The sequence below is a fragment of the Bos taurus genome, chromosome 20, assembly GCF_002263795.3.
Source record: "Bos taurus isolate L1 Dominette 01449 registration number 42190680 breed Hereford chromosome 20, ARS-UCD2.0, whole genome shotgun sequence".
Lineage (NCBI taxonomy): Eukaryota > Metazoa > Chordata > Mammalia > Artiodactyla > Bovidae > Bos > Bos taurus.
In genome coordinates this window covers 38,162,144-38,186,710 of record NC_037347.1, presented here as the reverse complement: position 1 = coordinate 38,186,710, position 24,567 = coordinate 38,162,144, and the positions used below count along the sequence as shown (strand labels likewise).

The 24,567-nt window shown below is 42.6% G+C and overlaps 1 protein-coding gene across 2 annotated transcripts in view; it reads right to left on the bottom strand.

The window, feature by feature from the left end:
* Window positions 1–203: 203 nt before the first annotated feature.
* Window positions 204–24,567, bottom strand: part of UGT3A2 (UDP glycosyltransferase family 3 member A2) — a 32,219-nt gene continuing 7,855 nt past the window's right edge. Inside the window, 5 exon segments of one of the 2 annotated variants that reach the window (NM_001076087.1) lie at window positions 7,670–9,635; window positions 12,253–12,472; window positions 13,910–14,141; window positions 16,855–17,386; window positions 21,491–21,605. In NM_001076087.1, the coding sequence (NP_001069555.1) occupies window positions 9,359–9,635; window positions 12,253–12,472; window positions 13,910–14,141; window positions 16,855–17,386; window positions 21,491–21,605 (1,376 nt within the window). In that variant the 3' untranslated portion in view covers window positions 7,670–9,358. 2 annotated transcript variants of the gene reach the window in all.

The following is a 24,567-nucleotide window of genomic DNA, read 5'->3' as shown; positions in this document are numbered from 1 at the left end:
CATGGTGACATGAGCTCCTTGTGACTTGCAGAAAACTTTTTGTAAAGTAAGTGCTTAGTTGCATTGAACTTCTCCTTCACCAAAATCTTTTATATTGACCTTCCTCCACTACCTGTTTGGGACAGTCTCTCAGAGCTATGTGAGGTGCTGTCTCCGAGGCCAGAGTCCTCATTTTGCCGCAAATAAAACTTAACTCACAACTCTCACATTGTGAATCTGTTTTAGTCAACATTATAAATATCAATAACTTCAGATATGCAGATGACACCACCCTTATGGCAGAAAGTGAAGAGGAACTAAAGACCCTCTTGATGAAAGTGAAAGAGGAGAGTGAAAAAGTTGGCTTAAAACTCAACATTCAGAAAACGAAGATCATGGCATCCGGTCCCATCACTTCATGGGAAATAGATGGGGAAACAGTGGAAACAGTGTCAGATTTTATTTTTTAGGGCTCCAAAATCACTGCAGATGGTGACTGCAGCCATGAAATTAAAAGACGCTTACTCCTTGGAGGGAAAGTTATGACCAACCTAGATAGCATATTCAAAAGCAGAGACATTACTTTGCCAACAAAGGTCCATCTAGTCAAGGCTATGGTTTTTCCAGTGGTCATGTATGGATGTGAGAGTTGGACTGTGAAGAAAGCTGAGCGCCAAAGAATTGATGCTTTTGAACTGTGGTGTTGGAGAAGACTCTTGAGAGTCCCTTGGACTGCAAGGAGATCCAACCAGTCCATTCTAAAGGAGATCAGTCCTGGGTGTTTTTTGGAAAGACTGATGCTAAAGGTGAAACTCCAATACTTTGGCCACCTCACGCGAAGAGTTGACTCATTGGAAAAGACCCTGTTGCTGGGAGGGATTGGGGGCAGGAGGAGAAGTGGGCAACAGAGGATGAGATGGCTGGATGGCATCACTGACTCGATGGACATGAGTTTGAGTGAACTCCGGGAGTTGGTGATGGACAGGGAGGCCTGGCGTGCTGAGATTCATAGGGTCGCAAAGAGTCGGACACAACTGAGCAACTGTACTGAACTGGAACTGAACTGGATAAATACAGACTAGGACAAAATTTCAAAACACAGAAAATTAATCTTATATGAGTCAAGCATTGTGGAGAGTTTTTAGGCCCTTTGCCATGTGCATCAAATACTACAGGTTGTTTAACCCATGACCCACTTATAGCTGTTAATCCTCACCAGCTGCCAATGCAGAAGTTTTTCATAGCTTCTCTTACAGTCTTGACTGGTTCAGTGACAAGATTCTAGGCAAGAGGAAAGAAGCCTCTTGGTGAGAGGAAGAGGGAAGGTAATTCTGTGAAAATGTTTACTAGCTCATATTTCCCCTTCTCCGTTTTTGTCCTCCTTGGGACATGGACATGAATGATACTTGGAGCTGGACAGCCATCTTGAAACCATGAGGGGGAATTATAAACATGTTATTCCTGACATTGTAGAGCTATGGAACCATTGCCATCAGTTGCCTGCTTCCCTCCCATCTACTTCTCATGAAGGAAAAACAATCCTCTTTTTGTGAAAGCCACTGACAAAAAAAGTGATCTTCTCAACTATATTTATACTTTGTAAGAATAAATTTTTAATTGACATCTAAAATGTCTAAGTTCAAATAACTGAATAGGATGTCATTTCTAGTCATTGTAATCATATCATTTAACAATAAATAGTTGCACCATTCTGTTAAATGTATGCAGTGAGTTATAAAATCTCAGCATGTCAGCACTGATACCATCATTCATTCTTAATATAGATAATGAGCTGTCAACTTTCAGTGGGAAATTTTATGTCATTCATTTTCTTCTTGAGTTTTTATTTATGTTCCACTTTCTCCAGAGAATTTAATTTTAATCTATGTATCTTTATGCATGAAAGCACTGTACTGAGTATTCTCTCATAACTTTGAACATCATAAATATTATTCAAGTTAATATTTATAGTTCCTATAAGAGCCCAATATTTTTACTAAATTATCACTTTCTTTTAATACTTGCATTCACTTTGTCAAAGCTACATAAACATGATCACCTAACAGAACATAAAATTTTATTGGAAACATATCTTACAATGAGGCTGTTTTTTCAACTTTTAAAAACTTAATTTATGTATCTAAAAATCAGTGTTGCTGCTGCTGCTAAATCGCATCAGTCATGTCTGACTCTGTGCGACCCCATAAACTGCAGCCCACCAGGCTCCACCGTCCCTGGGATTCTCCAGGCAAGAACACTGGAGTGGGTTGCCATTTCCTTCCCCAATGCATGAAAGTGAAAAGTGAAAGTGAAGTCGCTCAGTCGTGTCCGACTCTCCGCGACCCCATGGACGCTGCTACTGCTGCTGCTGCTAAGTCATTTCAGTCGTGTCTGACTGTGCGACTCCATAGACGGCAGCCCATCAGGCTCCCCTGTCCCTGGGATTCTCCAGGCAAGAACACTGGAGTGGGTTGCCATTTCCTTCTCCAATGCGTGAAAGTGAAGTCCCTCAGTCGTGTCCGACTCCTAGCGACCCCATGGACTGCAGCCTACCAGGCTCCTCTGCCCATGGGATTTTCCAGGCAAGAGTACTGGAGTGGGATACCATTGCCTTCTCCAACCCCTCTAATTCTATGCCCAGGAAAAGATCAGACTGTGAGCTGCTTAGACAACTCACAAGTCACACAGCAAGTTGGGAAGAGCGCCCTCTAGTGTCTCAGCTGTCTGCACAGAGAGACACTCCACCAAGGGACTCGCAAAAACATGGGACAACTGTCTATTAAGAAAAAGAAAACAAAAAGCCCAAACTTACTTCCAGTCAGCCCTGCTTCAGATCACAGCAAACACTTTGAAAACCGGCCACATAGTTGAAAACACAGGCCAAAATTTTCAACAGTATTTAACAAGAAACCCATAGGTAAGACTATTGACTCATGTACTCAATACTTTGTGAATATAAAGCACCATTACAGTTATGAGGATACAGCTGAGTTCTGGATAATACCTACCTACTGAAGACACTCAACCTAAGGATTATCCAGGTTGAGGTAGAAAGTTCTTTTGTGTCTATGTATTGTTGATGAAGGTGAAAGTGGAGAGTGAAAAAGTTGGCTTAAAGCTCAATATTCAGAAAACGAAGATCATGGCATCCGGTCCCATCACTTCATGGGAAATAGATGGGGAAACAGTGGAAACAGTGTCAGACTTTATTTTTTAGGGCTCCAAAATCACTTCAGATGGTGACTGCAGCCATGAAATTAAAAGATGCTTACTCCTTGGAAGGAAAGTTATGACCAACCTAGATAGCATATTCAAAAGCAGAGACATTACTTTGCCAACAAAGGTTCGTCTAGTCAAGGCTATGGTTTTTCCTGTGGTCATGTATGGATGTGAGAGTTGGACTGTGAAGAAGGCTGAGCGCCGAAGAATTGATGCTTTTAAACTGTGGTGTTGGAGAAGACTCTTGAGAGTCCCTCGGACTGCAAGGAGATCCAACCAGTCCATTCTAAAGGAGATCAGCCCTGGGATTTCTTTGGAAGGAATGATGCTAAAGCTGAAACTCCAGTACTTTGACCACCTCATGCAAAGAGTTGACTCATTGGAAAAGACTCTGATGCTGGGAGGGATTGGGGGCAAGAGGAGAAGGGGACGACAGAGGATGAGGTGGCTGGATGGCATCACTGACTCGATGGACATGAGTCTGAGTGAACTCCGGGAGTTGGTGATGGACAGGGGGGCCTGGCATGCTGCGATTCATGGGGTTGCAAAGAGTCGGACACGACTGAGCGATTCATCTGATCTGATCTGATTGTTACAATAATACTGAGTCCTGACTACTTTGCAAGAAATTAACATTCAACCTTCAACTTGTTTTATCTGTTTGAAATAGGTAATTGAATTTACTCAGCCCATTCTTAGTAGAATGCTTGTGCATGAAATTTAACTTGTGATTCACACATTATAATGGTTAATTCATTCTCTCTGACCCCACTCACCGGAAAACTTCACCTGCATTTGAATGGCTTGAATTTACCAGGACTGTCTTCTCTGGTCTTGAATTTCTCCCTGCTGCTGTTAAGTCACTTCAGTCGTGTCTGACTCTGTGTGACCCCATAGACAACAGCCACCAGGCTCCCCCATCCCTGGGATTCTCCAGGCAAGAACACTGGAGTGGGTTGCCATTTCCTTCTCCAATGCAGGAAAGTGAAAAGTGAAAGTGAAGTCGCTGAGTCGTGTCCGACTCTTCAAGACCCCATGGACTGCAGCCTACCAGGCTCCTCCATCCATGGGATTTTCCAGGCAAGAGTACTGGATTGGGGTGCCATTGACAGTATATATTTTCCTCTATGCCAAATGGAAGGATATTAATGGCATTCCTTGTGAGCTGTGACCGATGTCCAAAAGACAAATACTGTTGACCTTTGAACACCGGCTTGAACTGCCCAGGTTCACTTATATGCAGATTTTTTTCAATATATTGGAAATTTGGGTGGGAGATTACAATTTAAAAGTACAAGTTGAGCTGCATGACCCAGAAACGTCTAAAAATTTGAGAAAAAGTTAGAGGAGAGGGCTGAATTAGTTGGCTGGCATCAATATATACAAAACAGACAACCAAAACAGACCTACTGTATAGCACAGGGAACTATACTCAATATCTTGTAATAACCTGTAAAATAAAAGAATCCAAAAATATACATATATAACTGAATCACTCTGCTGTACTCCCGAAATCAACATGTTGTAAATCATTTATACTTCAGAATTCATATATAACAGTGCATGATTTATTTAATAAGGAAAATTTAGGTATGTCATAAAAGAATAAAATATACATAGATACTATAGGGTGAGTGAAACTTAATATAAAATCAATGTGTTGTTTCCTATTTTATAACTTTGCTCTCAAAGAATTATATTACCATACAGTATGTTTCTAACTAGAAGAACTGCATATCATCACAGGTAAGTTTCAAAAAAAAAATGCAACATTTCCAATACTGTGTTACCTAGTTCTAAAGATTAGTAATGCAAACACTGAAAAACTATTCACATAAATAACAGGAGCACCAAGAGTTTTGTTATGAACTGTCTTGAAAATTATGTCCCTCCATTCTTTGAACGACTTCAGAATAATGTGCTACATAAATATGCCATTCTCACAGCAATCTGTTATCAAAAGTTACTGTCTTTAAAGGTCTGTCACCTGAAAAAAAAATCACAGTTCATCTTTGGATTTTTTTAAAACAAAGAATTACAAATCATCTGAGTTACAAGGACTTTCTAACTAAGTCACCTCTACTTATCCACCCCCAGCCAATGCACCATGGGAAGAATGGGAGTGGGTGAAAGGTGTCCATTTCTTCTGTAAAATAAAAGTCAGGAAATTGTGAAAAGTGTGGCAAGAAAGAGGATCTGTCAACTAAAAACAATACCTTGTTAGGAAGACCAGTTTTAGAAAACTAGAGTACACAAAGGTGGAAATTTATCACCTCCAAACTCTGTCATGTAGCCCTTGGGAAGTTTTCACGAATGTATGATGCTGAAAGTAGCCTAGTTTGAAGGCTACTGGCTTAGGCTGTTCTACTGAGGTTTTCTGCTACTGCTTGCTAATTGGTTTCCTAGTAACAGTAACTCTCATCTGAGATGATGCCAAGTTCATCAATGGTCACTAAAGGAATATGGAACTGCAAGCTTTAGCTTAGTAATATTCCATGAGATGGAATAAACTATGAAAAGGGGAAGGAGCGATGGCACTCTTTTCTGTTATATTTTTTAGGCTTACTCATCTGTAAAATCAGTTAGAGGACAGATGAAGCTCCGCTCTCAATAACACAAATGAGAAAGCAAGAGTTGTCATCCGTGTCATCATTCTCAGTGGTCGTATCTATAGTCAGGGAGGTGGCCCCACCACCTGGAGGATTCACAGGCCTTGTGTGTGGAACCTTCCTTTCTTTGTGTAACACAAAAAGATATCTCAAAATTCATCTTGAATTTTTAAATCAGAGAAAAATAAATAAAACCCAGGGGGGATGGAATCACCAGTGCAACTATTAATTGATATCACTTACTGTTATCTTGAGATGAAATTTGAAGAAATTAGTTTAAAATCCACTCTGGCAGATATGTGTGTCTCTAAATTTGGAACTTTCATTTAAGAACTTATTAAAAAGAAATAATTAACTAATTTAAAGCCTGCCATGGAGAAAGGAGCCTTCCTGGATCTTAAAAAAAAAAGAAAGAAACCCACAAAATTTCCCAAGGGAATTCCTTAGCCAATCCTAGTGCCTTAAATTGCCCTGGGTGGGAGGGGTATACCAGCCAGGGCCACCCTGTGGTAGGGAACATTATTCTTGGCAAAGACATGCTTACAAGAGGGGGCCAGTGGGAGCTAAAACCAGCCCATCCACCCTCCAAGCCATGTACCCTGGCTGGAGGAGGCATCCGTGATGAGCTGGCAACAAGTTTTATTGCTGTTGTCTTAATTTACACAATGACTCTCCTCTTCCTCTGTGGTTGCCCCTGTGGTACCTGTTTCTTTCCAGCTGAATGGATTAGACACAGGTGTCCCATTAAATGGCAGAAAGGAAGATGAAAGAACTTGGAACGAATAACACATGTCATATTGGTAAAAGATTGCTGTTCTTATTTTGATGTTTCACTCAGAAAGGCAATTAAGGCTGTCGCAGAGGTTACTGAGTCATCAGGTCATAGGTGAACCATACATTCAATCCAGCCCTTCCCTGCCTGCCCTCCACATGTGACCAAGGATCTAGTTTCCTCCATTATCCACTGTCCTTTTTTTTTTCTTTCTAACACCTATTCACCACCCTTCACCCCACCCCCTCCCAATTACTTGGAGTAGTAGTGTACCCAGCATTGCAGTCAGAGCTGGAGAATATTTATGTAGCTAGGAATGGTCACATGACTCAGGTCTCTCAATGAGATTTAACTGGAATTCTTTGGGAAACCTCTTTAAAGATGCTAACTCAGCTAGCATGGAGAAAGCAATGGCACCCCACTCTAGTACTCTTGCCTGGAAGGTCCCATGGATGGAGGAGTCTGGTGGGCTGCAGTCCATGGGGTCGCTGGGAGTTGGACACGACTGAGTGACTTTACTTTGACTTTTTGCTTTCATGCATTGGAGAAGGAAATGGCAACCCACTCCAGTATTCTTGCCTGGAGAATCCCAGGGATGGAGGAGCCTGGTGGGCTGCCATCTATGGGGTCGCACAGAGTCGGACACGACTGAAGACTTAGCAGCAGCAGCAGCAGCTAGCATGAACCTGCTTTATTCCCTTTCTTTGAGTTTCCCTTTTCTTGCCTAAAATTCCATGTGCTGACTGGATCCAAAATGACTACCTGGAAAATCAGGGTGACCTTAAGGATGAAGCCACTCATTAAGGAAGGCAGATCAATCAGACAAGATATCTGGACTATTAATGACATCATGGCACTACCACACCAGCTCTGGACGGCCTGCCTACCGACATTACACTTTTCTTTTTTTCCAGATGTATTACCAGCTTGTGGGATCTTAGTTTTCCAATTAGGGACTGAATCCTCACCCTCTGCAGTGAAAGCTCAGAGTCCTAACCACTGGACCACCAGGAATTCCACTACACTTTCTTTTAAACAAGAAATAAAAGAAAACCCTAAGCAGTTCCAGTCACTCTTTTTTTTTTTTTTCTGGTTTCCATTACTATCAAGATCACCGGGAGAAATACCAACAACCTGAGATGAGCAGATGATGCTACTCTAATGACAGAAAGTGAAGAGGAATTTAAAAGCCTCTTGATGCAGGTGAAAGAGGAGAGTGAAAAAGCTGGCTTAAAACTCAACATTCAAAAAAGTAAGATCATGGCATCTGGTCCCATCATTTCATGGCAAATAGAATGGGGAAAAGTGGAAACTGGCAGATTTTATTTTGGGGGGCTCTAATATCATTGCGGACAGTGACAGCACCCATGAAATTAAAAGACACTTGCTCCTTGGAAGGAAAGTTATGACAAACCTAGACAGCATACTAAAAAGCAGAGATATCACTTTGCCAACAAAGGTCCGCATAGTCATGGCTTTTTCAGCAGTCATGCACAGATGTGAGAGTTGGACTATAAAAAAGGGTGAGCACCAATGAATTGATGCTTTTGAATTGTGGTGCTGGAGAAGGCTCTTGAGAATCCCTTGCACAGGAAGGAAATCAAACCAGTCAATCCTAAAGGAAATCAACCCTAAATATTCATTGGAAAGATATTCATTGGTGTCGAAGCTGAAGCTCCAATTCTTTGACCACCTGATGTGAAGAGCTGACTCTTCGGGAAAGACCCTGATGCTGGGAAGGATTAGGGGCAAGAGGAGAAGGCGCAACAGAGGATGAGATGGTTGGATAGCATCACTGACTCAATGGACATGAGTTTGAGCAAACTCCAGTAGTTGGTGACGGACAGGGAAGCCTGACGTGCTGCAGTCCATGGGATCGCAAAAAGTCGGACATGACTGAGCAACTGAACTGAACTGAATGCAATTTCCAACAGTATGTCAGGTACAGAAAGGCTCAGCTGTGTAGAGGCTCTTCTTAGTTTATAAAGAAATTATCTTCTTTCTCATGACTTCGTTTTTAAATAGGAAAGTTGAGAAGATAGCTCACAGCTATGAAAAGCAGAGACCAGGGACACTTCAGCCCATGACTAACCTACACTCTCCACTGCAAAGGAGTGATCTGCAGAAACCAAGGCAGAGACCATGCACACAGGCAAGGGTGTGTCTGGCCCTAAATGCTCGTGCCCAGGACAGGCTTCCTGAGCTTTGACAAGAGTTTGCGGGACAAGCAAACAGAAAGCAAAAGAAACAAGAAAGCATATGCATTAGGGGTTATTCCATGAAAAGTGGTGGAGGCATGAGGGAAAGAGGCTGAGAAGATGCAACAGAATGGAGACCAAAATGGTCCAGGCTCAGTGCCAGGAAGAAGGGTGTGATACAGAAGGCAATTTCTAGGCTTCAGATCTGATGGTCATGTATCCGAATTACCTAGGGACAGAATCACAGAACAGTCCTTGCTGACCGGCAATCAAGGCCACAAGGGCTCAGTAAAGAATTGCAGTCATGAGAAGAAGCCAGTGAGCAGGAATTTGTAGCAAAATAGGAGAAGGAAATGGCAACCCACTCCAGTGTTCTTGCCTGGAGAATCCCAGGGACGGGGGAGCCTGGTGGGCTGCCATCTATGGGGTTGCATAGAGTCGGACACCACTGAAGCGACTTAGCAGCAGCAGCAGCAGCAAGTGGGTAGGATGTGGAGAACCAGGGTTGACAAAACTGGCTGGAGATGCCAAGAAATGCTGAGTCTGCCCAAACACTCCACCTTCCTAGGCTCCATTCAGCCTTAGGCCTTCTTCAGCTTCCTGGCCCCACACAGCCACCTGGCCACCAGGCCCAGAAGCTTCCCACAGAGCCACATGGTGCCCAGGGTGACCACCAGAAGGAACAAGAAGACGTCCAGTAGGTACTGCTCATACCACGGCTGCTGGAAGGCATGGGGCTTGAGGTGGGCTGCACCCCCTGTCTGAAGGATGTGGTTAATCCAGCCCACCAGCCGCTGGGCAGGGGTCAGGGGCTGCGAGCGTCTGATGATGCTGGCGGCCTCTGCGGCAGATTTGTACCTGTCATCAGAGACAGAGGGGAGTTGTTAACTCAAGTGGTCTCAGAATTCTTAGAGATCTTGTATCACACACACATGCACACACACACTTTCTACCATAGGCACAAAAGACTTCCTTTTAAGGAAAAGTTGTTGACCTGGGCTTACCATTGTCTAGTTGGGTCTCTTTTAAAAGTTCAAACAAATATATGCATGCAAAGATCCATGCTTGGTGCTGGAAGTGCTAAACTACAAAAAAGTGACTACGTCTATAAGGACTAGTCTCTCCCACAAGGAGGTTCATGATATATACTAAAGAAACCATTATATTTATTGAGTGTCTACTTTGTGCTGGTGTGTGGGCTAGATAATACATATGACTCTGAGAACCACAGTCCAGGAAGACACCTGCATTTCCCTGCTTCTTTCAAAGCATCATGTTGACCAGCACTGGCTTCATGGGCTGTAAGCCTGCCTATTTCCAGAGGGATTCACCTTAAAGTGAAGTTGCTCAGTCGTATCTGATTCTTTGCGACCCGTGGACTGTACCCACCAAACTCCTCCGTCCACGGGATTCTCCAGGCAAGAATACTGGAGTGGGTTGCCATTCACCCTTAAATCAGCCTTATTGCTTAGTCACTAAGTCAGGTCTGACTTTTTGTGACCCCATGGACCGCTGCCTGCCAGGCTCTTCTGTCCATGGGATTTCCTGCAAGAATACTAGAGTGGGTTGCCACTTCCTTCTCCAGATTTTTTCCAACCCAGGGATCTAACCTGGGTCTCCCTGGGGTTGAACCTGGGTCTCCTACATTGCAGGCAGATTCTTTACCACTGAGCCACCTGCTGCTGCTGCTGCTAACTCGCTTCAGTCGTGTCGGACTCTGTGCGACCCGATAGACAGCAGCCCACCAGGCTCCCCTGTCCCTAGGATTCTCCAGGCAAGAACACTGGAGTGGGTTGCCATTTCCTTCTCCAATGCATGAAAGTGAAAAGTGAAAGTGAAGTCACTTAGTCGTGTCCAATTCTTAGCGACCCCATGGACTGCAGCCTACCAGGCTCCTCTGTCCATGGGATTTTCCAGGCAAGAGTACTGGACTGGGTGGCCATTGCCTTCTCCACTGAGCCACCTAGGAAGCCCTTTTAAATCAGGGCTTGATTTAATTGTCTGCTGTCACCTTCTTAAAATCCTTACACATTATGACAAGGGGCTCCACATTTCCATTTCACATAAGGGCACATGAATTCTGTGGCCACCCCTGATGTCCAATGTCTGTGGACCATCCCAGCCCAGATGACTGCTTCATAGGGCCGATGGATCATGCATATTTGGGTCTAAGTCTTTGAAAATATAATGAAACTTACAAATCCATACATCAGGAAATGAACATTTTAAACACATAAGATATGAAATATATATAAAGTTTCTGGGTTATCTGATCCCCAGAGTTTAACAACTTTGCTGGGGTTGGCATTACATGTGATGTGGTTATTATTCAGTCATCTAACAAAACTACTTACAGGTCTCCTATGTGCCATAATGTTGTACAGTAATGCAAAGTCTTGAGATATGCTTCAAGTGTGTGTCCCTGAAGCTGAAAGTTTTTCAGTCTTTCTTCATTATAAGAAAGAAAATATTTTTTTTTTCTCCTCACACATGAGATTATTGCACTGGTTGGAAAGTTTCTTAAGAGATGAATGGATCCCTTTGTATTGATTCACTTCACAGAAATACATTCAGACTTACTTTGTGGCAGACCCTGAGCTGGACCCTGAGGACATAGCAAGAGACTCATGGTGTTATGCTGGAAGAGTTTACTCTCTATCTTCTTGTGTGGGGTGCATGCATGCATGGAAGGTCACTTCAGGCGTGTCTGACTCTTTTAAACCCATGGACTGTAGCCCAGCAGGCTACTCTGTCCATGGAATTCTCCAGGCAAGAATACTTGAGTGGGTTGCTATGCTCTCCTCCAGAGGATCTTCCTGACCTAGGGATCAAACCCAAATCTCTTATATCTCCTGCATTGGCGGGTGGGTTCTTTTTCACTATCGCCACCTGAGAAGCCCTTCATGTAGGGACAGGCAATAAATTAAAACATAAAGAAATGAGGTGATCACAGATTCTGACATACATCAAGAAAAAAATAATGTGTTACGATTGGGGTGGAAAAAAGAGGAAGCTTTGAGACTATCAGAGAAAGGTCTCTCTGAGCAGCTGACATTGGGATGAGACCTCAATGTCATGAAGGAGCCAGTCTTGTGAAGAGAAGGGAAGGAGTGTTCTAGGGAGAAGCACAGGCAAGGGGCCTGAGGTGGGGAACAGTGTAGGATACCGGGAATAGAAAGGCAACCTCCTGCCTCAGTTGGAATTCTACTACAAGCACCTCCACAATAGAAGACTTCTCAAAGACAGACTGTGTCAATAGTTCCAGTTCCTCACAGCTAGAAGGTAGAAAACCAACATCTAACCTAAATTGCCTTAGTCTTCTTCTCAGAGGAAATAAGTCAGCTATTACCATCATACACATATGATTTCATGTCCTGGAAGTTTCAGCTTTTACTGCAAAAAGACCCACATGGTGCCCATCATGGTTTATGTCTTCACTCATCATAAGCAACCACAAGCCCAGAGAACTGCACACCTCTTGTCCTCTATGACTTGCTTCATCTTCAGAGCCAGTGTCTCAGCCTTGATCTGCTTTAATTGGATAGAGACACCGAACTTTTTGGCTTTAACTCGGAGCAGGTTTTCATGTTGGTCTCCAAAGAGGGGAATCCCCACCATGGGCACACCATGTTGGATGGCCTCCATGATACTATTCATCCCACCATGGCTGACAAAGAGGCGGATGCGAGGGTGCCCTGTTGTAAATAAGAAAGAAAGCAGGACATCTCAGGATGAAAGTTTTCAGGACAACAAGGAAAGCAGAAAAGGCAGAAGATACCAATGGGAACTCAAGGAGTGTTGGAGCCATTGTAAAGATGATTTTGCTTGCTACACATTCAAGGATTTCAAACCTTGCCTTTGTAGAGACTCCTTAACTCGGTCATAACTGGGGGAAGACTCAGAACCCAGGGAATTCTATAGAGATTAGTGCTAGTGCTAATCAAGGCAACTATCCCATCTATCCATCCATCCATCCAACATTCCATCTATTCTTCTCTCTATCCCCTCAAGTCTCTTCTTCTCTCATCTGTTTTCTCTTTATGTTTCCCTATGTCTATCTTTGTCTTGCTTCTTTTCCTTGAGAAAACCTCTCTCACCCACCAAATAATAGCCCTCTCCTATAAATTCCTGGCACATTCATTGACATTGCAAGTCATATAACACTCATAAAACTTATACAGTATGTATTGTGCTCTTTTAATATATAAGAAACCTCCCTGAAATAAGAGACTGGACTCTGCCCATCAGTATTTGCAGTTTTAGCCTTTGCATCCCATCCTTATGTAGCAATAACTAAAGTGATTATTGATAATGAAGAGTTCATCTCAGCCTGTGCTGGTCTACTGGGATGCACATCAGAGCTTCCTCATTTCTTCTTTGAAATGAGAATCATGTCCCACACCCAAGATATAAAGAAATACATTTGCAGACACAGAAATAATAATATGTTTTTTTTTAATTCTACAGATTACTTTATTATGATCTTGGTTATAAGCCTCTGATCCAGTCAGTGGCTATGGCAGTGAGTGGTGTCTAAGAAGCAGTGCTAGCCATAGAGATACCCATTGGGGGTGAGGAAATTCTCTGGTATCAGAAACTCAGTGTGTCAAGTAACTGGCTAGGCGGTTGCTCAGCTTGGGACTCAGATATATTTGCATCAATGTTGTGAATCTATGAATTGCTTAGACCTTAGTAGCTAAGGAAGATATCTCTGTGTATGTGTGTGTGTGTGTGTGTGTGTGTATGTGAATGTGTAAGGGAACATAAGTGAACAGGTGCTCTTGAAGCCACTGAAGACAGTGGCAGTGTATCTCCTGGTATGTGTTCTCAGAGTTCACAGATTGTTTAGGATTATTTTGTGGTGATCTTGTTCAAGACCAAAGGAATTAGGTGAACGTGACTTCAGTGGTTTCAGACATGAGGTCTGAGATAGAAAAGAATGAAGGGCAGATAGCTGTTTTGGCATCTGAGCTCATTATAGCCTGATTCCCCAAGGGCTCCAACTCACTGCTCCATTCCTGTCATCTAAAGACTTACCTTGTGCTGATGAAATAATCCAGCTAGAGATCAGAAGCCCAATGATCCCCAAGACATGTAAATGAGAAGAAAAAAGCAATCCTGGCAGTCCTTACCCAGAAGGTCATTCTGAGGAAGCCAGTGCACAATTTTCACATTTGGGGCCAATTTGATGTCTTTGGGCCAATGAGAAGGATTATACTTCCATATCACCCCTTGAGGGAGATGAGCAAAGGCAGCATTCATCTCTTTGAGAACCTCCTGGGACCGAATGAAACTCACCATGGACCCCAGGCTTACAAGGACAAAACCAGAGTCTCCAAATTTGGTGATGAAATTCTCAAATTCCTAGAGATAAATAAGGAAGGAAAGAGAAGAAAAATGTTCACAAAAGACTAGATGGTCATGAAATGAAGTCGGTTATTCACTGAACACACTTTCCTGTCCTTCTTGGAGTTCATTGTCCTGAGACAGCTCAGCACTCTCAATTGTGCTCATGCCCACTGTGTTGGTGGGAACATCTTTCATTTTTGAAACCTTGACCCTACTGTCAAGGCAATCATAGATACTCTACTCATTGTAGGTCCATGAAGATATGGCTGCTTGGGTGTTTTCCAAAGCCGGACCAGAAGTGGAATGTAAGGAAGGACCTCATAGGGAGTCAGGGTCCAGCAGAGGGAGGTGGGCTATCTGGAGGGTAGATGGAGAAGCTGAGAAGAAATGGAGGCAGAATGGGGAGGTGTCTGCCCACCCATACCCCATCCACCATTCCTCTGATATCCCATGATGTTCTTAGTCACTGATTTTTGCAGTTTATCTCCTATCTCAGTGATTCACCCACATGACTGCACATTATATTCACATGGGAAGATTTTTTAAAAGTAGCAATGCCACATCAAGTCTCAGGCCTCAGCAGTTCTTTTCTTCAAATCCCCGAGGCATTTCTGAAAAACTGTTCTGATCTAATGCTGTCATCTTGGTTTTAACACGTTTTGTCAATTCTTCCAAATATTTCTTTGGACCCTGACTCTCTCTGGATTTCTTGTGGCTCCCCCAACCCCAGATCCTAGTTGTTATTGCTCAGTCTCTCAGTTGTGCCTGACTCTTTTCGACCCCATGGACTGCAGCATACCAGCCTTCCCTGTCCTTCACCATCTCCCAGAGTTTGCTCAAACACATGTCCATTGACTTGGTGATGCCATCCAACCACCTCATCCATCTCATCCAGCTCCTAGACCTTCACCCTATTGGGCTGATTTCATTTAGCATAACATTGCCTGATCTATTGCTTCAGAGGACCACTTTGACAACAGTTTTGTCATTCTGTTATAATTAAAAAGCAATGTAAAATCATTATATAAAAACTGGAAAAAAAAAACTGGAAAATGCAAAGGAGAAAAATTTTTGAAAAAGTTACTGTTATCTCACAATCCTTCCTCCCATCAAACTCCTGCTTAACAATTCCCTTCTGCGGTCTTGTGGCCAGGGCTGACCCACCCTCCTATCCAGTGAAACTTCCTGCAGTCTGGCCTGGGCATCTTTGTGCAACTGCATCTTCCTCTTTCTGGTCCAGCTGGTGTCATCCAGGGAACCCAGAGACATCTCACTTCATCTTCCCACTTTGGGCCTCCTGTTCTCTCTACCTGGGAACATCTTCCCTCCCAGCTTCATTCCTAAAAAATTCTTCCACCGACTCAAAACCCACATAGCCCAAGGATCATTCCCCAACTCTTCCTGCTCACCTGATACAAGTTCAGTAGGGGATGGATAGATAGCTTCATTCCTGAAAGGCCCAGGCCAAATCAGGACTCTCTCTGGCTTTAAAATGAATGACAGTGGGACAGCCACTTATACCACCAGAGGTCTGTCCCCTTCTATAAAGATGGAGGTCATGGGACTTCCCTGGTGGTCCAGCAGTTAAGAATCCACCTTGCAATACAGGGGACATGGGTTCAATTCCTGGTCAGGAAACTAAGATTCCACATGCTGCAGAGCAACTAACCCACACTCTGCAACTACTGATCCCGAGTGCTTTGGAGCCTGTGTGCCACAACTAGAGAGTCTGTGTGCCACAAAGAAAGATCCTACATGATGCAGTGAAGATCCTGCATGCTGCAACTAAGACCCAACTCAGCCAAATAGATAAACAAATATTCAAATTTAAAAAAAATTAAAATGGAGGTCATCATACCTCCTTCTAGGTGGCAAGAGATTATATAAGATAAATTCCATAAAATTGCAAGCCTGTGCTGTTAGATGATAAGCAACTCATTCATCTTAAAGTGTTAGTCACTCAGTCATGCCCGACTCTTTGTGACCCCATGGACTGTAGCCTGACAGGCTCTTCTGTCCTTGGAATTTTCCAGGCAAGAATACTGGAGCGGGTTACCATTTCCTTCTCCAGAGACTGAACCCGGGTCTCCTGCATTGCAAGCAAATTCTTTACCATCTGGTCTTAACTCCCCTCCATTTTGAAAACTTGTACAGCAGTGGTTCTGAGTCGATGCAGTCAGACTGATTGGGCAGCTTTTATAACTTACACTTCCCAGGCTTAACCCCACATCAATCAAATCAGGAGGTGTAGGCAGAGTTAGGGACCAGGGCACTACTGTCTCAGGATGCTGGCAATGAAGCCTGCATTCTCACTATCAGTCCCACACACCACCTCTGTAAGTCTTGCTGTTTTGTGTTTCCATGTGAGTAACTCATCCCCTTCATGATTCTTGCATGTGACAGATGCTCACTACATGCTTACAGAAAACATGAGCATAGAAAATTAAAATGGAAACTTCAAGTTACTAAAAGTCTTTTTCTACCAGCGCCAGGACTAAGGTGAGGCAAGAGAAGACCTTGGGTATAGTATTTAAGGAGGTCAATCGCAGGGTTGTATAAGTCTTAACTCTGTACTTTCATGATACTGAAAGTGAGTCTTTCCTTTCAAAGGGTCCCCTGGAGCCTCACTTGCCTCACCTTATGCACTCCCAGGATCCCAGTGACAGGGTGGCTACCAGCTCTGCACTGAGGACTTCTGCATGGGTCCTCACCCTCAGCATTTACTTACTTGTGGTACTGGTTTAACAGGTTTGGACATTAAACCTCCAATACACACAGTGTTGGGAAGCAGGGGCCGAGCAAAATCAAAGGCAAAGTCGGTGTTAACAAACCACAGCTCTGCTTTTGTTAGAAGATGAGACAAAACTGGCCTAGAGTCGTCCGGGAAATGCTCCTTGATGGTGTCATCATATGCAGACTGGATTTTCCACTGCTTCTTGAAGAACTCAAAGAACATCAGGAAGTTCTTTACTCGGCCCCAGAAGTCCATCTGGTCCGTTAACAAGGAGTAGAACACTGGCACATAAGACAGAGGGCTTGGTAGCCCAAAGTCCACGGTGCCCAGTGCGGAAGGGAGAATGGCCACAAATGGCTTCCCAAGCTTCTCAGCAACCAAGAAAGGACAGTAGTCAAACATTTCCACTATCACCAGGTCGAAGTTCTCATTCTTTAAAGACTTCATGACATCCTTTCTCCTTAGCAAATGACTGCAGTGATGCCCTAGTAGTTCCATAATATTTAAAAAGTGTTCAAATTTGCATCTGCAAGAAAAATAAATAAATGATAAATATTTGTTGAAAGTGTTTATATCACAATACATAAAAGAACCTTGGTCCATCAACAGATGAATGGATAAAGAAGACATGGTATACATATACAGTGGAATATTACTCAGCTATAAAAAAGAATGAAATAATGTCATTTGCAGCTACACGTATGGAACTTGAGATTATCACACTAAATGAAGTAAGTCAGAGAGAGAAAGACAAATACCATATGACATCATTTTATATGTAATCTTAGAAAATAATGCAAATGAGCCTATTTATAAACCAGAAATAGACTCACAGACATAGAAAACAAACATGGCTACCAAAAGGGGAAGGTATAAATTGGGAATTTGGGATTAACATATACACACTCGCTGGCTCGCTAAGTTGCTTCAGTCATATCCGACTCTGTGCAACCCTATGGACTGAACTGTAGCTCCTCCGTCCATGGGATTCTCCAGACAAGAATACTGGAGTGGGTTGCCATTTCCTTCTCCCATATGCACACTACTATATATAAAGTAGATAACCAACAAAGATCTACTGTAGAGCACAGGGAACTATATTCAATATCTTGTAATAACTTATAATGGAAAATAATCTGAAAAAGAATACGTGTGTGTGTGTGTGTGTGTGTGTGTGCAAGCATGCTAAGTCATTTCAGTCATGTCTGAATCTTTGTGACCCTACGACTGTAGCTGGCTAGGCTCCCCTGTTCATGGGATTCTCCAGGCAAGAATACTGGAGTGGGTTGCCATGCCCTCCCACAGGGGAGATTTCCCAACCCAGGGACTGAACCCAAGTCTCCTGCAACTCCTGCATTACAGACAGATTCTTTACCACTGAGCCACTGGGGAAACCTGTAAATGTGTGTAGGGCTCAGATGGTAAAACGTCTCAGATGGAAAATCCCAAGGACAGAGGAGCCTGGTAGGCTACAGTACATGGGGTCGCAAAGAGTAGGACACGACTGAGCGACTTCACTTCCTTACTTACTTATACATATATATACAGATATACATGTGTGTATATATATGAAGTGAATCACTTTGCTGTGCACCTGAAATACTGTAAATGAACTATATTTCAATTTTTAAAAAAGGATCTTGGGAATTCCCTGGTGGTCCAGTGGTTAAGAATCTGCCTTCCAGTGCAGGGGACTTGGGTTTGACCCCTGGTCAGGGAACTAAGAGCTCACATACTGTGGAGCAACTAAGCCTTCATGCCACAGCTACAGAAAAGCCCTCACACCACAGCAAAGACCCAGTGCGGCAAAAATTTTAAAAAGTTGAATTAAAAAATCTTGGGCTACAAAGAAAATATTCCAGGTAAGTAAGCCCACACCCAGCAGCAGTCATCCCACTCCACCACCGTCCATACACGTTCCCTCAGTCAGTCCAGGCAGATGTTCTGCTCTTGAGAGTGTTCCGTTCCATCCCCTACTCCCTTTCCTCACTGCTACAAATCCCTAGAACTCTCCATGACACTTCTCAGACAGTAATTCCTGAAGTCCTTTGGCATAGATGAATTATGTTAATGGAAAAGGAATTCCCATCATTGGGACTTCTGCTCTGGCAGGCTTCTTTGACCACAGCAGGGCTCACAGGTCTCTTTCTACTTGATGAATTCTGTGACACTGTCCTTAATCTTTACTTACATACTGAACCTTTATGAGTGGTTTCTTTGTTTACTCAGCAAAACTGTGGGAATCACTTGATGACACAATCCCATAAATATTGACAATACACACTATTTTTTAAAATCACTGTGTATTCACATATGACAGATTTCCTCATCCAAGAGGTTATCAGATCATACTAGAACTCAAAATCTCAGTTAAAAATGGAAATTCTATCTTTCTATGTCCACAGTAAACAAAGGGGAAAAGTCTGGTTTTGAAACACATGATTAGCCTTTCCAGTTCACTGCAGGCTAAGGGAGCCAGAGAAGAAAAGCTTACTGACGTGTAATTAAGACATCACCTATGGGGCTATCCTAGGAAGCTATCTTCTTGCCATGCTTTCCCACCACTGCCTAAACAGATTATGATTCTGTTTCCTCTTTGTACAATACCAAGGGAAGTAGGATATCCATCTACACTGAGATACCAGAGGTAACAAGTGCAAGGCCTTGAGACATCAGAAGCTTCCTGACTGCATGGACGACCAAGAGAATTGGTACCTTGGCATAGTTATAATTGTCTGCCACTGCACCACTCTGCCTCAGATAGAGATTTCCCAGAGATAAAGAAGTCATTAGCAATATGCAGATCTCTGTCCGATCTTTAGGGTTAACTTCAAGTCACAACAATGGAAGTGATTGGCTCACATCATCTTCTACTGTGTATTTTTTAAGATATAACAAAGAAGTGGTTACCAAAACTTTTGGATAACTTTAGTAATGTTATAAAAATTCCTAGAATGTAATTCATTAGTCATAATTAAAATTAAACTAACAAATAGGAAAAATATCAAGAATGCCTGGTTACTTATATCTGTCCTCAAAATATTAAAGTAGGGAGGAATAGACAAAGCATATACTTAAAATATATAACTAACACCACAAGATGATATAAACTAAGTATCAGTTGAGTAGATTAGATCAGACCTATACCAGAGGGCTTCCCTGGTGGCTCAGACGGTAAAGAATCTGCCTGCAATGCGGGAGACCCAGGTTCTATCCCTGGGTCAGGAAAATCCCCTGGAGAAGGAGATGGCAACCCACTACAGTATTCCTGCCTAGAAAATCCCATGGATGGAGGAACTTGGCAGGCTACAGTGCATGGGGTCACAAAGAGCAGACACTACTGACGGATTAATGCACATACCAGAGGGACCGTGGTCATCCAGTCTGAGTGAGGAAAAGAGGTTTTATGGAAATAGTCAGATTTGAGCAGTAGCTTGATTAGTAAATAGATTTTTAAGAATAAAATAGTAATTAACCTCTGTAATTAACCAAGATAGGCATGGATTTCTGTCTTTCTCCTTTAACATTAAGAGTAAGGAGTTATGTGTTCCTTTTCATGTCAGATGAAGCAAAAAGAGTCAGCTTCACGTCTTATTTTGCACAAGGTTGACTGCTTTTTAAAAGGACTTTACATGGCCAGATGCTAACTCCTACAAAAGCACTGTTTAAAAGACTTCTCCATTAATAAAAACATATGAGGAGAAAATGAAAAAATAAATAAAAATGTGTCTTTAATGTCCCTACCAACAGTGAGAGGTTGAGATACATATACTTCTGTGTTGGGGAAATTATAGACAAAGATTGTAAGTGAAGTATTATAAGGAAATCCCAGAAGAAACTATCTACCTCCCACTTGCTACAGGAATGTGTGTGTGTGTGTGTGTGTGTAATACCTTCATGCTTATAGCAGAAGAAAGGACACAGCAAGGAAAAGCCTTGAGTGGCTGGAATGGGTGATGTACTGTGAAACATCTATTTACCCGAATATCAGTATCATTCATCCATATCTCTGTCCCTCTGTCCATCCATCCAACCATCCTTTATCACATCCTCACTCTAAGCATCTATCCATTCACTTATATTACCAAAATTGTGACTCTTTAAAAAGCAGGGACATTACTTTGCCAACAAAGGTCCATCTAGTGAAAGCTATGGTTTTTCCAGTAATCATGTATGGATGTGAGAATTGGACTATAAAGAAAGATGAGGACCAAAGAATTGATGCTTTTGAACTGTGGTGTTGGAGAAGACTCTTGAGAGTCCCTTGGACTGCAAGGAGATCCAACCAGTCCATCCTAAAGGAAATCAGTCCTGAATATTCATTGGAAGGACAGATGTTGAAGCTGAAACTCCAATACTTTGGCCACCTGATACGAAGAGCTGACTCATTTGAGAAGACCCTGATGCCAGGAATGATTGAAGGTGGGGGGAGAAGGGGATAACAGAGGATGAGATGGTTGGATGGCATCACTGACTTGATAGACATGAGTTTGAGCAAGCTCCAGGAGTTGGTGATGGACAGGGAAGCCTGGCGTACTGCAGTCCATGTGGTCACAAAGAGTGAGACACGACTGAGCAACTGAACTCAACTGAACTGTGACTCTTTAGTTTGAATAATTAAAAAAATTACCTGCCCCCAAAAGTTTTCTCCATAAAGGAATGAAAAGACCTCTTAAATTCTTCATTACAGTCTTCAGGCAGAAACCAGTTAAAAACTTTGTATGATTTCTCCTCCTCTTTAAAACCTACAAAAACATCAATGGGTTAAACACACTAAATGTGTCACACAACATGTATTAACATTAGCATGATGATACTAACATTTGATTGTAACTTTGAATTATTTTTATGATGTTTGGTTGGTTTCTCATTCAATCTTGTATACTGAAAGTATTTCTTGAGGACCTTGCAACAATTTAGGAATGCTCTTTAGTTTAAAGTTATGAAAACTTCCATTTAAGCTTTAAGTAAATGTATCGCTGTCTGTCTCATTTTACTGCTGAGAAAACAAAGTTAATTAGTTTAAGATAATGTGTCAAGATTGGTTCCAGAGTCTCTGCTCATTCTGTTTTAGAAAAATTCATCTTCATGATTTAAAGTGATATATACAAATAGTTTTGTGATTCAGTAGTCTTCTGTACTTCTACTTACTAACTTGGTTTCTCTCCCAATTACCCAGGTGTAATCAAAAGTCTGAGTTCGTTTCTGATGTTTGATGCTGGTGGGCTTCCGTCCCTATCTCCATTTCCGGGGCAAACTGGTTAGAAAGGTGCATGCTCCCTCTCGTGGCCCTAAGTGGAAGTTTCAAACCATGCAAGTCAGGTCAATGAGGGGTAATCCTCACCACATACCACCCCCTCCGCCCCCACTCACAATAAAAACTCAAGCTAATCATCCCTCCGTACACTGGATGGACATTTTTCAGGTACTTGGGAACCTGTCCCATTCTTTCAAAAAGGCCTTATTATTTGAGTAATAAATCTTTCACACTCTCTTAATGCTTGCATGCCTACATCAGTCATGACATCTAACTAAATTGTAAGATTTGAGAACAGATAATGCACAGTCCCACATATTACAGCTTCCATACTCAGTAAAATGATTGACTTTATCCAAGGATCTACTGGAAAATACTTAGCAGTCATAGATTTGGCTAATATGTTCTGCTCAGTACCTCTTTAAGCAGACCCTCGCCTATAGTTTGCCTCCTTGTGGCTCAGCTGGTAAAGAATCCGCCTGCAAGGCAGGAGACCTGAGTTCAGTCCCTGAGTTGGGAAGATTCCCTGGAGAAGGGAAAGGCTACCCACTCCAGTATTCTGGCCTAGGGAATTCCATGGACTGTATAGTCCATGGGGTCTCAAAGAGTTGGACAGGACTAAGTGACTTTCACTTTCACTTACTTTCACTGGAAAAGGCACAATATAGCTCTGACTGGTTGTCAATGGATACTTCAACAGCTCTACCAGTGGCCACAATCTTTGCTGGCAAAATATTAACTACATCCAACTTCCCCTAGGATCATAGGTATTACATTACATTGAGGATATCCTCCTCCAAGGTGATTTGTTCCACACACTCATTCAAGACAGAAATGTTCTCAAAGCAGCTCACACAAAGGGATGCGCCATCGCCCCCACACAAAGCTCAAGACCCCATGAAAGTGAAAGTGTTTAGTCACTCAGTTGTGTCCTACTCTTTGCAATTCCATGGACTATAGCCCACCAGACTCCACTGTCCATGGAATTCTCCAGGCAGGAATACTGGACTGGGTTGCCATTCCCTTTTCCAGGGGATCTTCCTGACCTGGGGATTGAACCCAGGACTCCTGCATTACAGGCAGACTCTTTGCTGTCTGTGCCACCAGGGATGCCCCCAACGCCACCCCATACCTAAGTTAAATTTCTCAGAAGGATTTGGTTGGTCTAAAACTTTTCTATCACTCACATGGTAAAGAAACAACTAATGATACCACAATATTTCAATGGCTCCAACATCTTTTAGGCCTTTTTACATTCTGTAGACAACATATTTCTAATTTATATGTTTTACTTAAGTTCATGTGTGCTTAAAATCAGCCCACTTCGGATAGAGGCCCAAATAAGAAAAGCTCTAGGACTTCCCTGATGCTCCAGGGGCTAAGAATCCACCTGCCAATGCAGGGGACACAGGTTTGGTCCCTGGTCCAGGAAGATTCCATGTGCCACAGGGCAACTCAGCTGGTGTTCCACAACTACTGAAGCCTGTGTGCCCTAGAGCCAGTGTTCAGCAACAACAGAAGCCACCACAATGAAAAGCCTGCACACGGCAATGAAGAACAGCTCCAGCTTGCTGCAACTAGAGAAAGCCCACGTGCTGCTCTAGAATCCATCCAAATTATAATGCAATGGCTACTGCAATTAGTGGCCCTCAAAGTTGGCTTTAGCAAACTACTCTCCTGCCTTTAGGAGGGATCTAACCTCCTATGGTGACTGTAATAGCTTCCTAGGGCTGCTGTAAAATTCACTGCAAACCTAGAGGCAAAAAACAACATTTATTATCTTATAGTGTAGAAATCCAAAATGGGCCTTATTGGAGTAAAAGCAAGACATGGGCAGGCTTGCATTCTTTCTGGAGACTTAAGTGGACAATCTTTTTCTTGCCTCTTCCAGCTTTCAGTGGCTGCCTGCATTCCTGGGCTCATGGCCTCCTTCCAATTGACAATTATATCACTCTGACTTTTCCTTCCTCTATCACATTCTTTCTGTTACTCTCTTGTTAATTTCTTTCATTTAGAAGAACTCTAGTAATCACACTGACCCCACCTGGATAGTCTAGGATAATCTCCCCATCTCAAGACCCTTATGTTAATCACATCTGCAAAGTCCCTTTATCACATAAGGTAGCATATTCACTGGTTCCAAGAATTAGAACAGGGATACCTTTAGGGGGACACAGTCTGCCTATTATATCCTGTTCTCTGCACCTCAAAACTCAAGCATATTGCACAGACAAAATGTATTCACCCCATCCCAGCATTCCAAAAAGTCTTAAACTGTTACATCATCAATCCATAGTTCAAAATCTCATCTAAATATCATTAGCTCAAATTTCCCAAATTATAGCATCCAAATAATTTAATAAGTATGGGTGAGAATCAGGGTATGATCCATCCAGAGGTAGAATTTATATCTGTGGACCTATGAAATTAGGGAACAGGTTTTCTGCTTC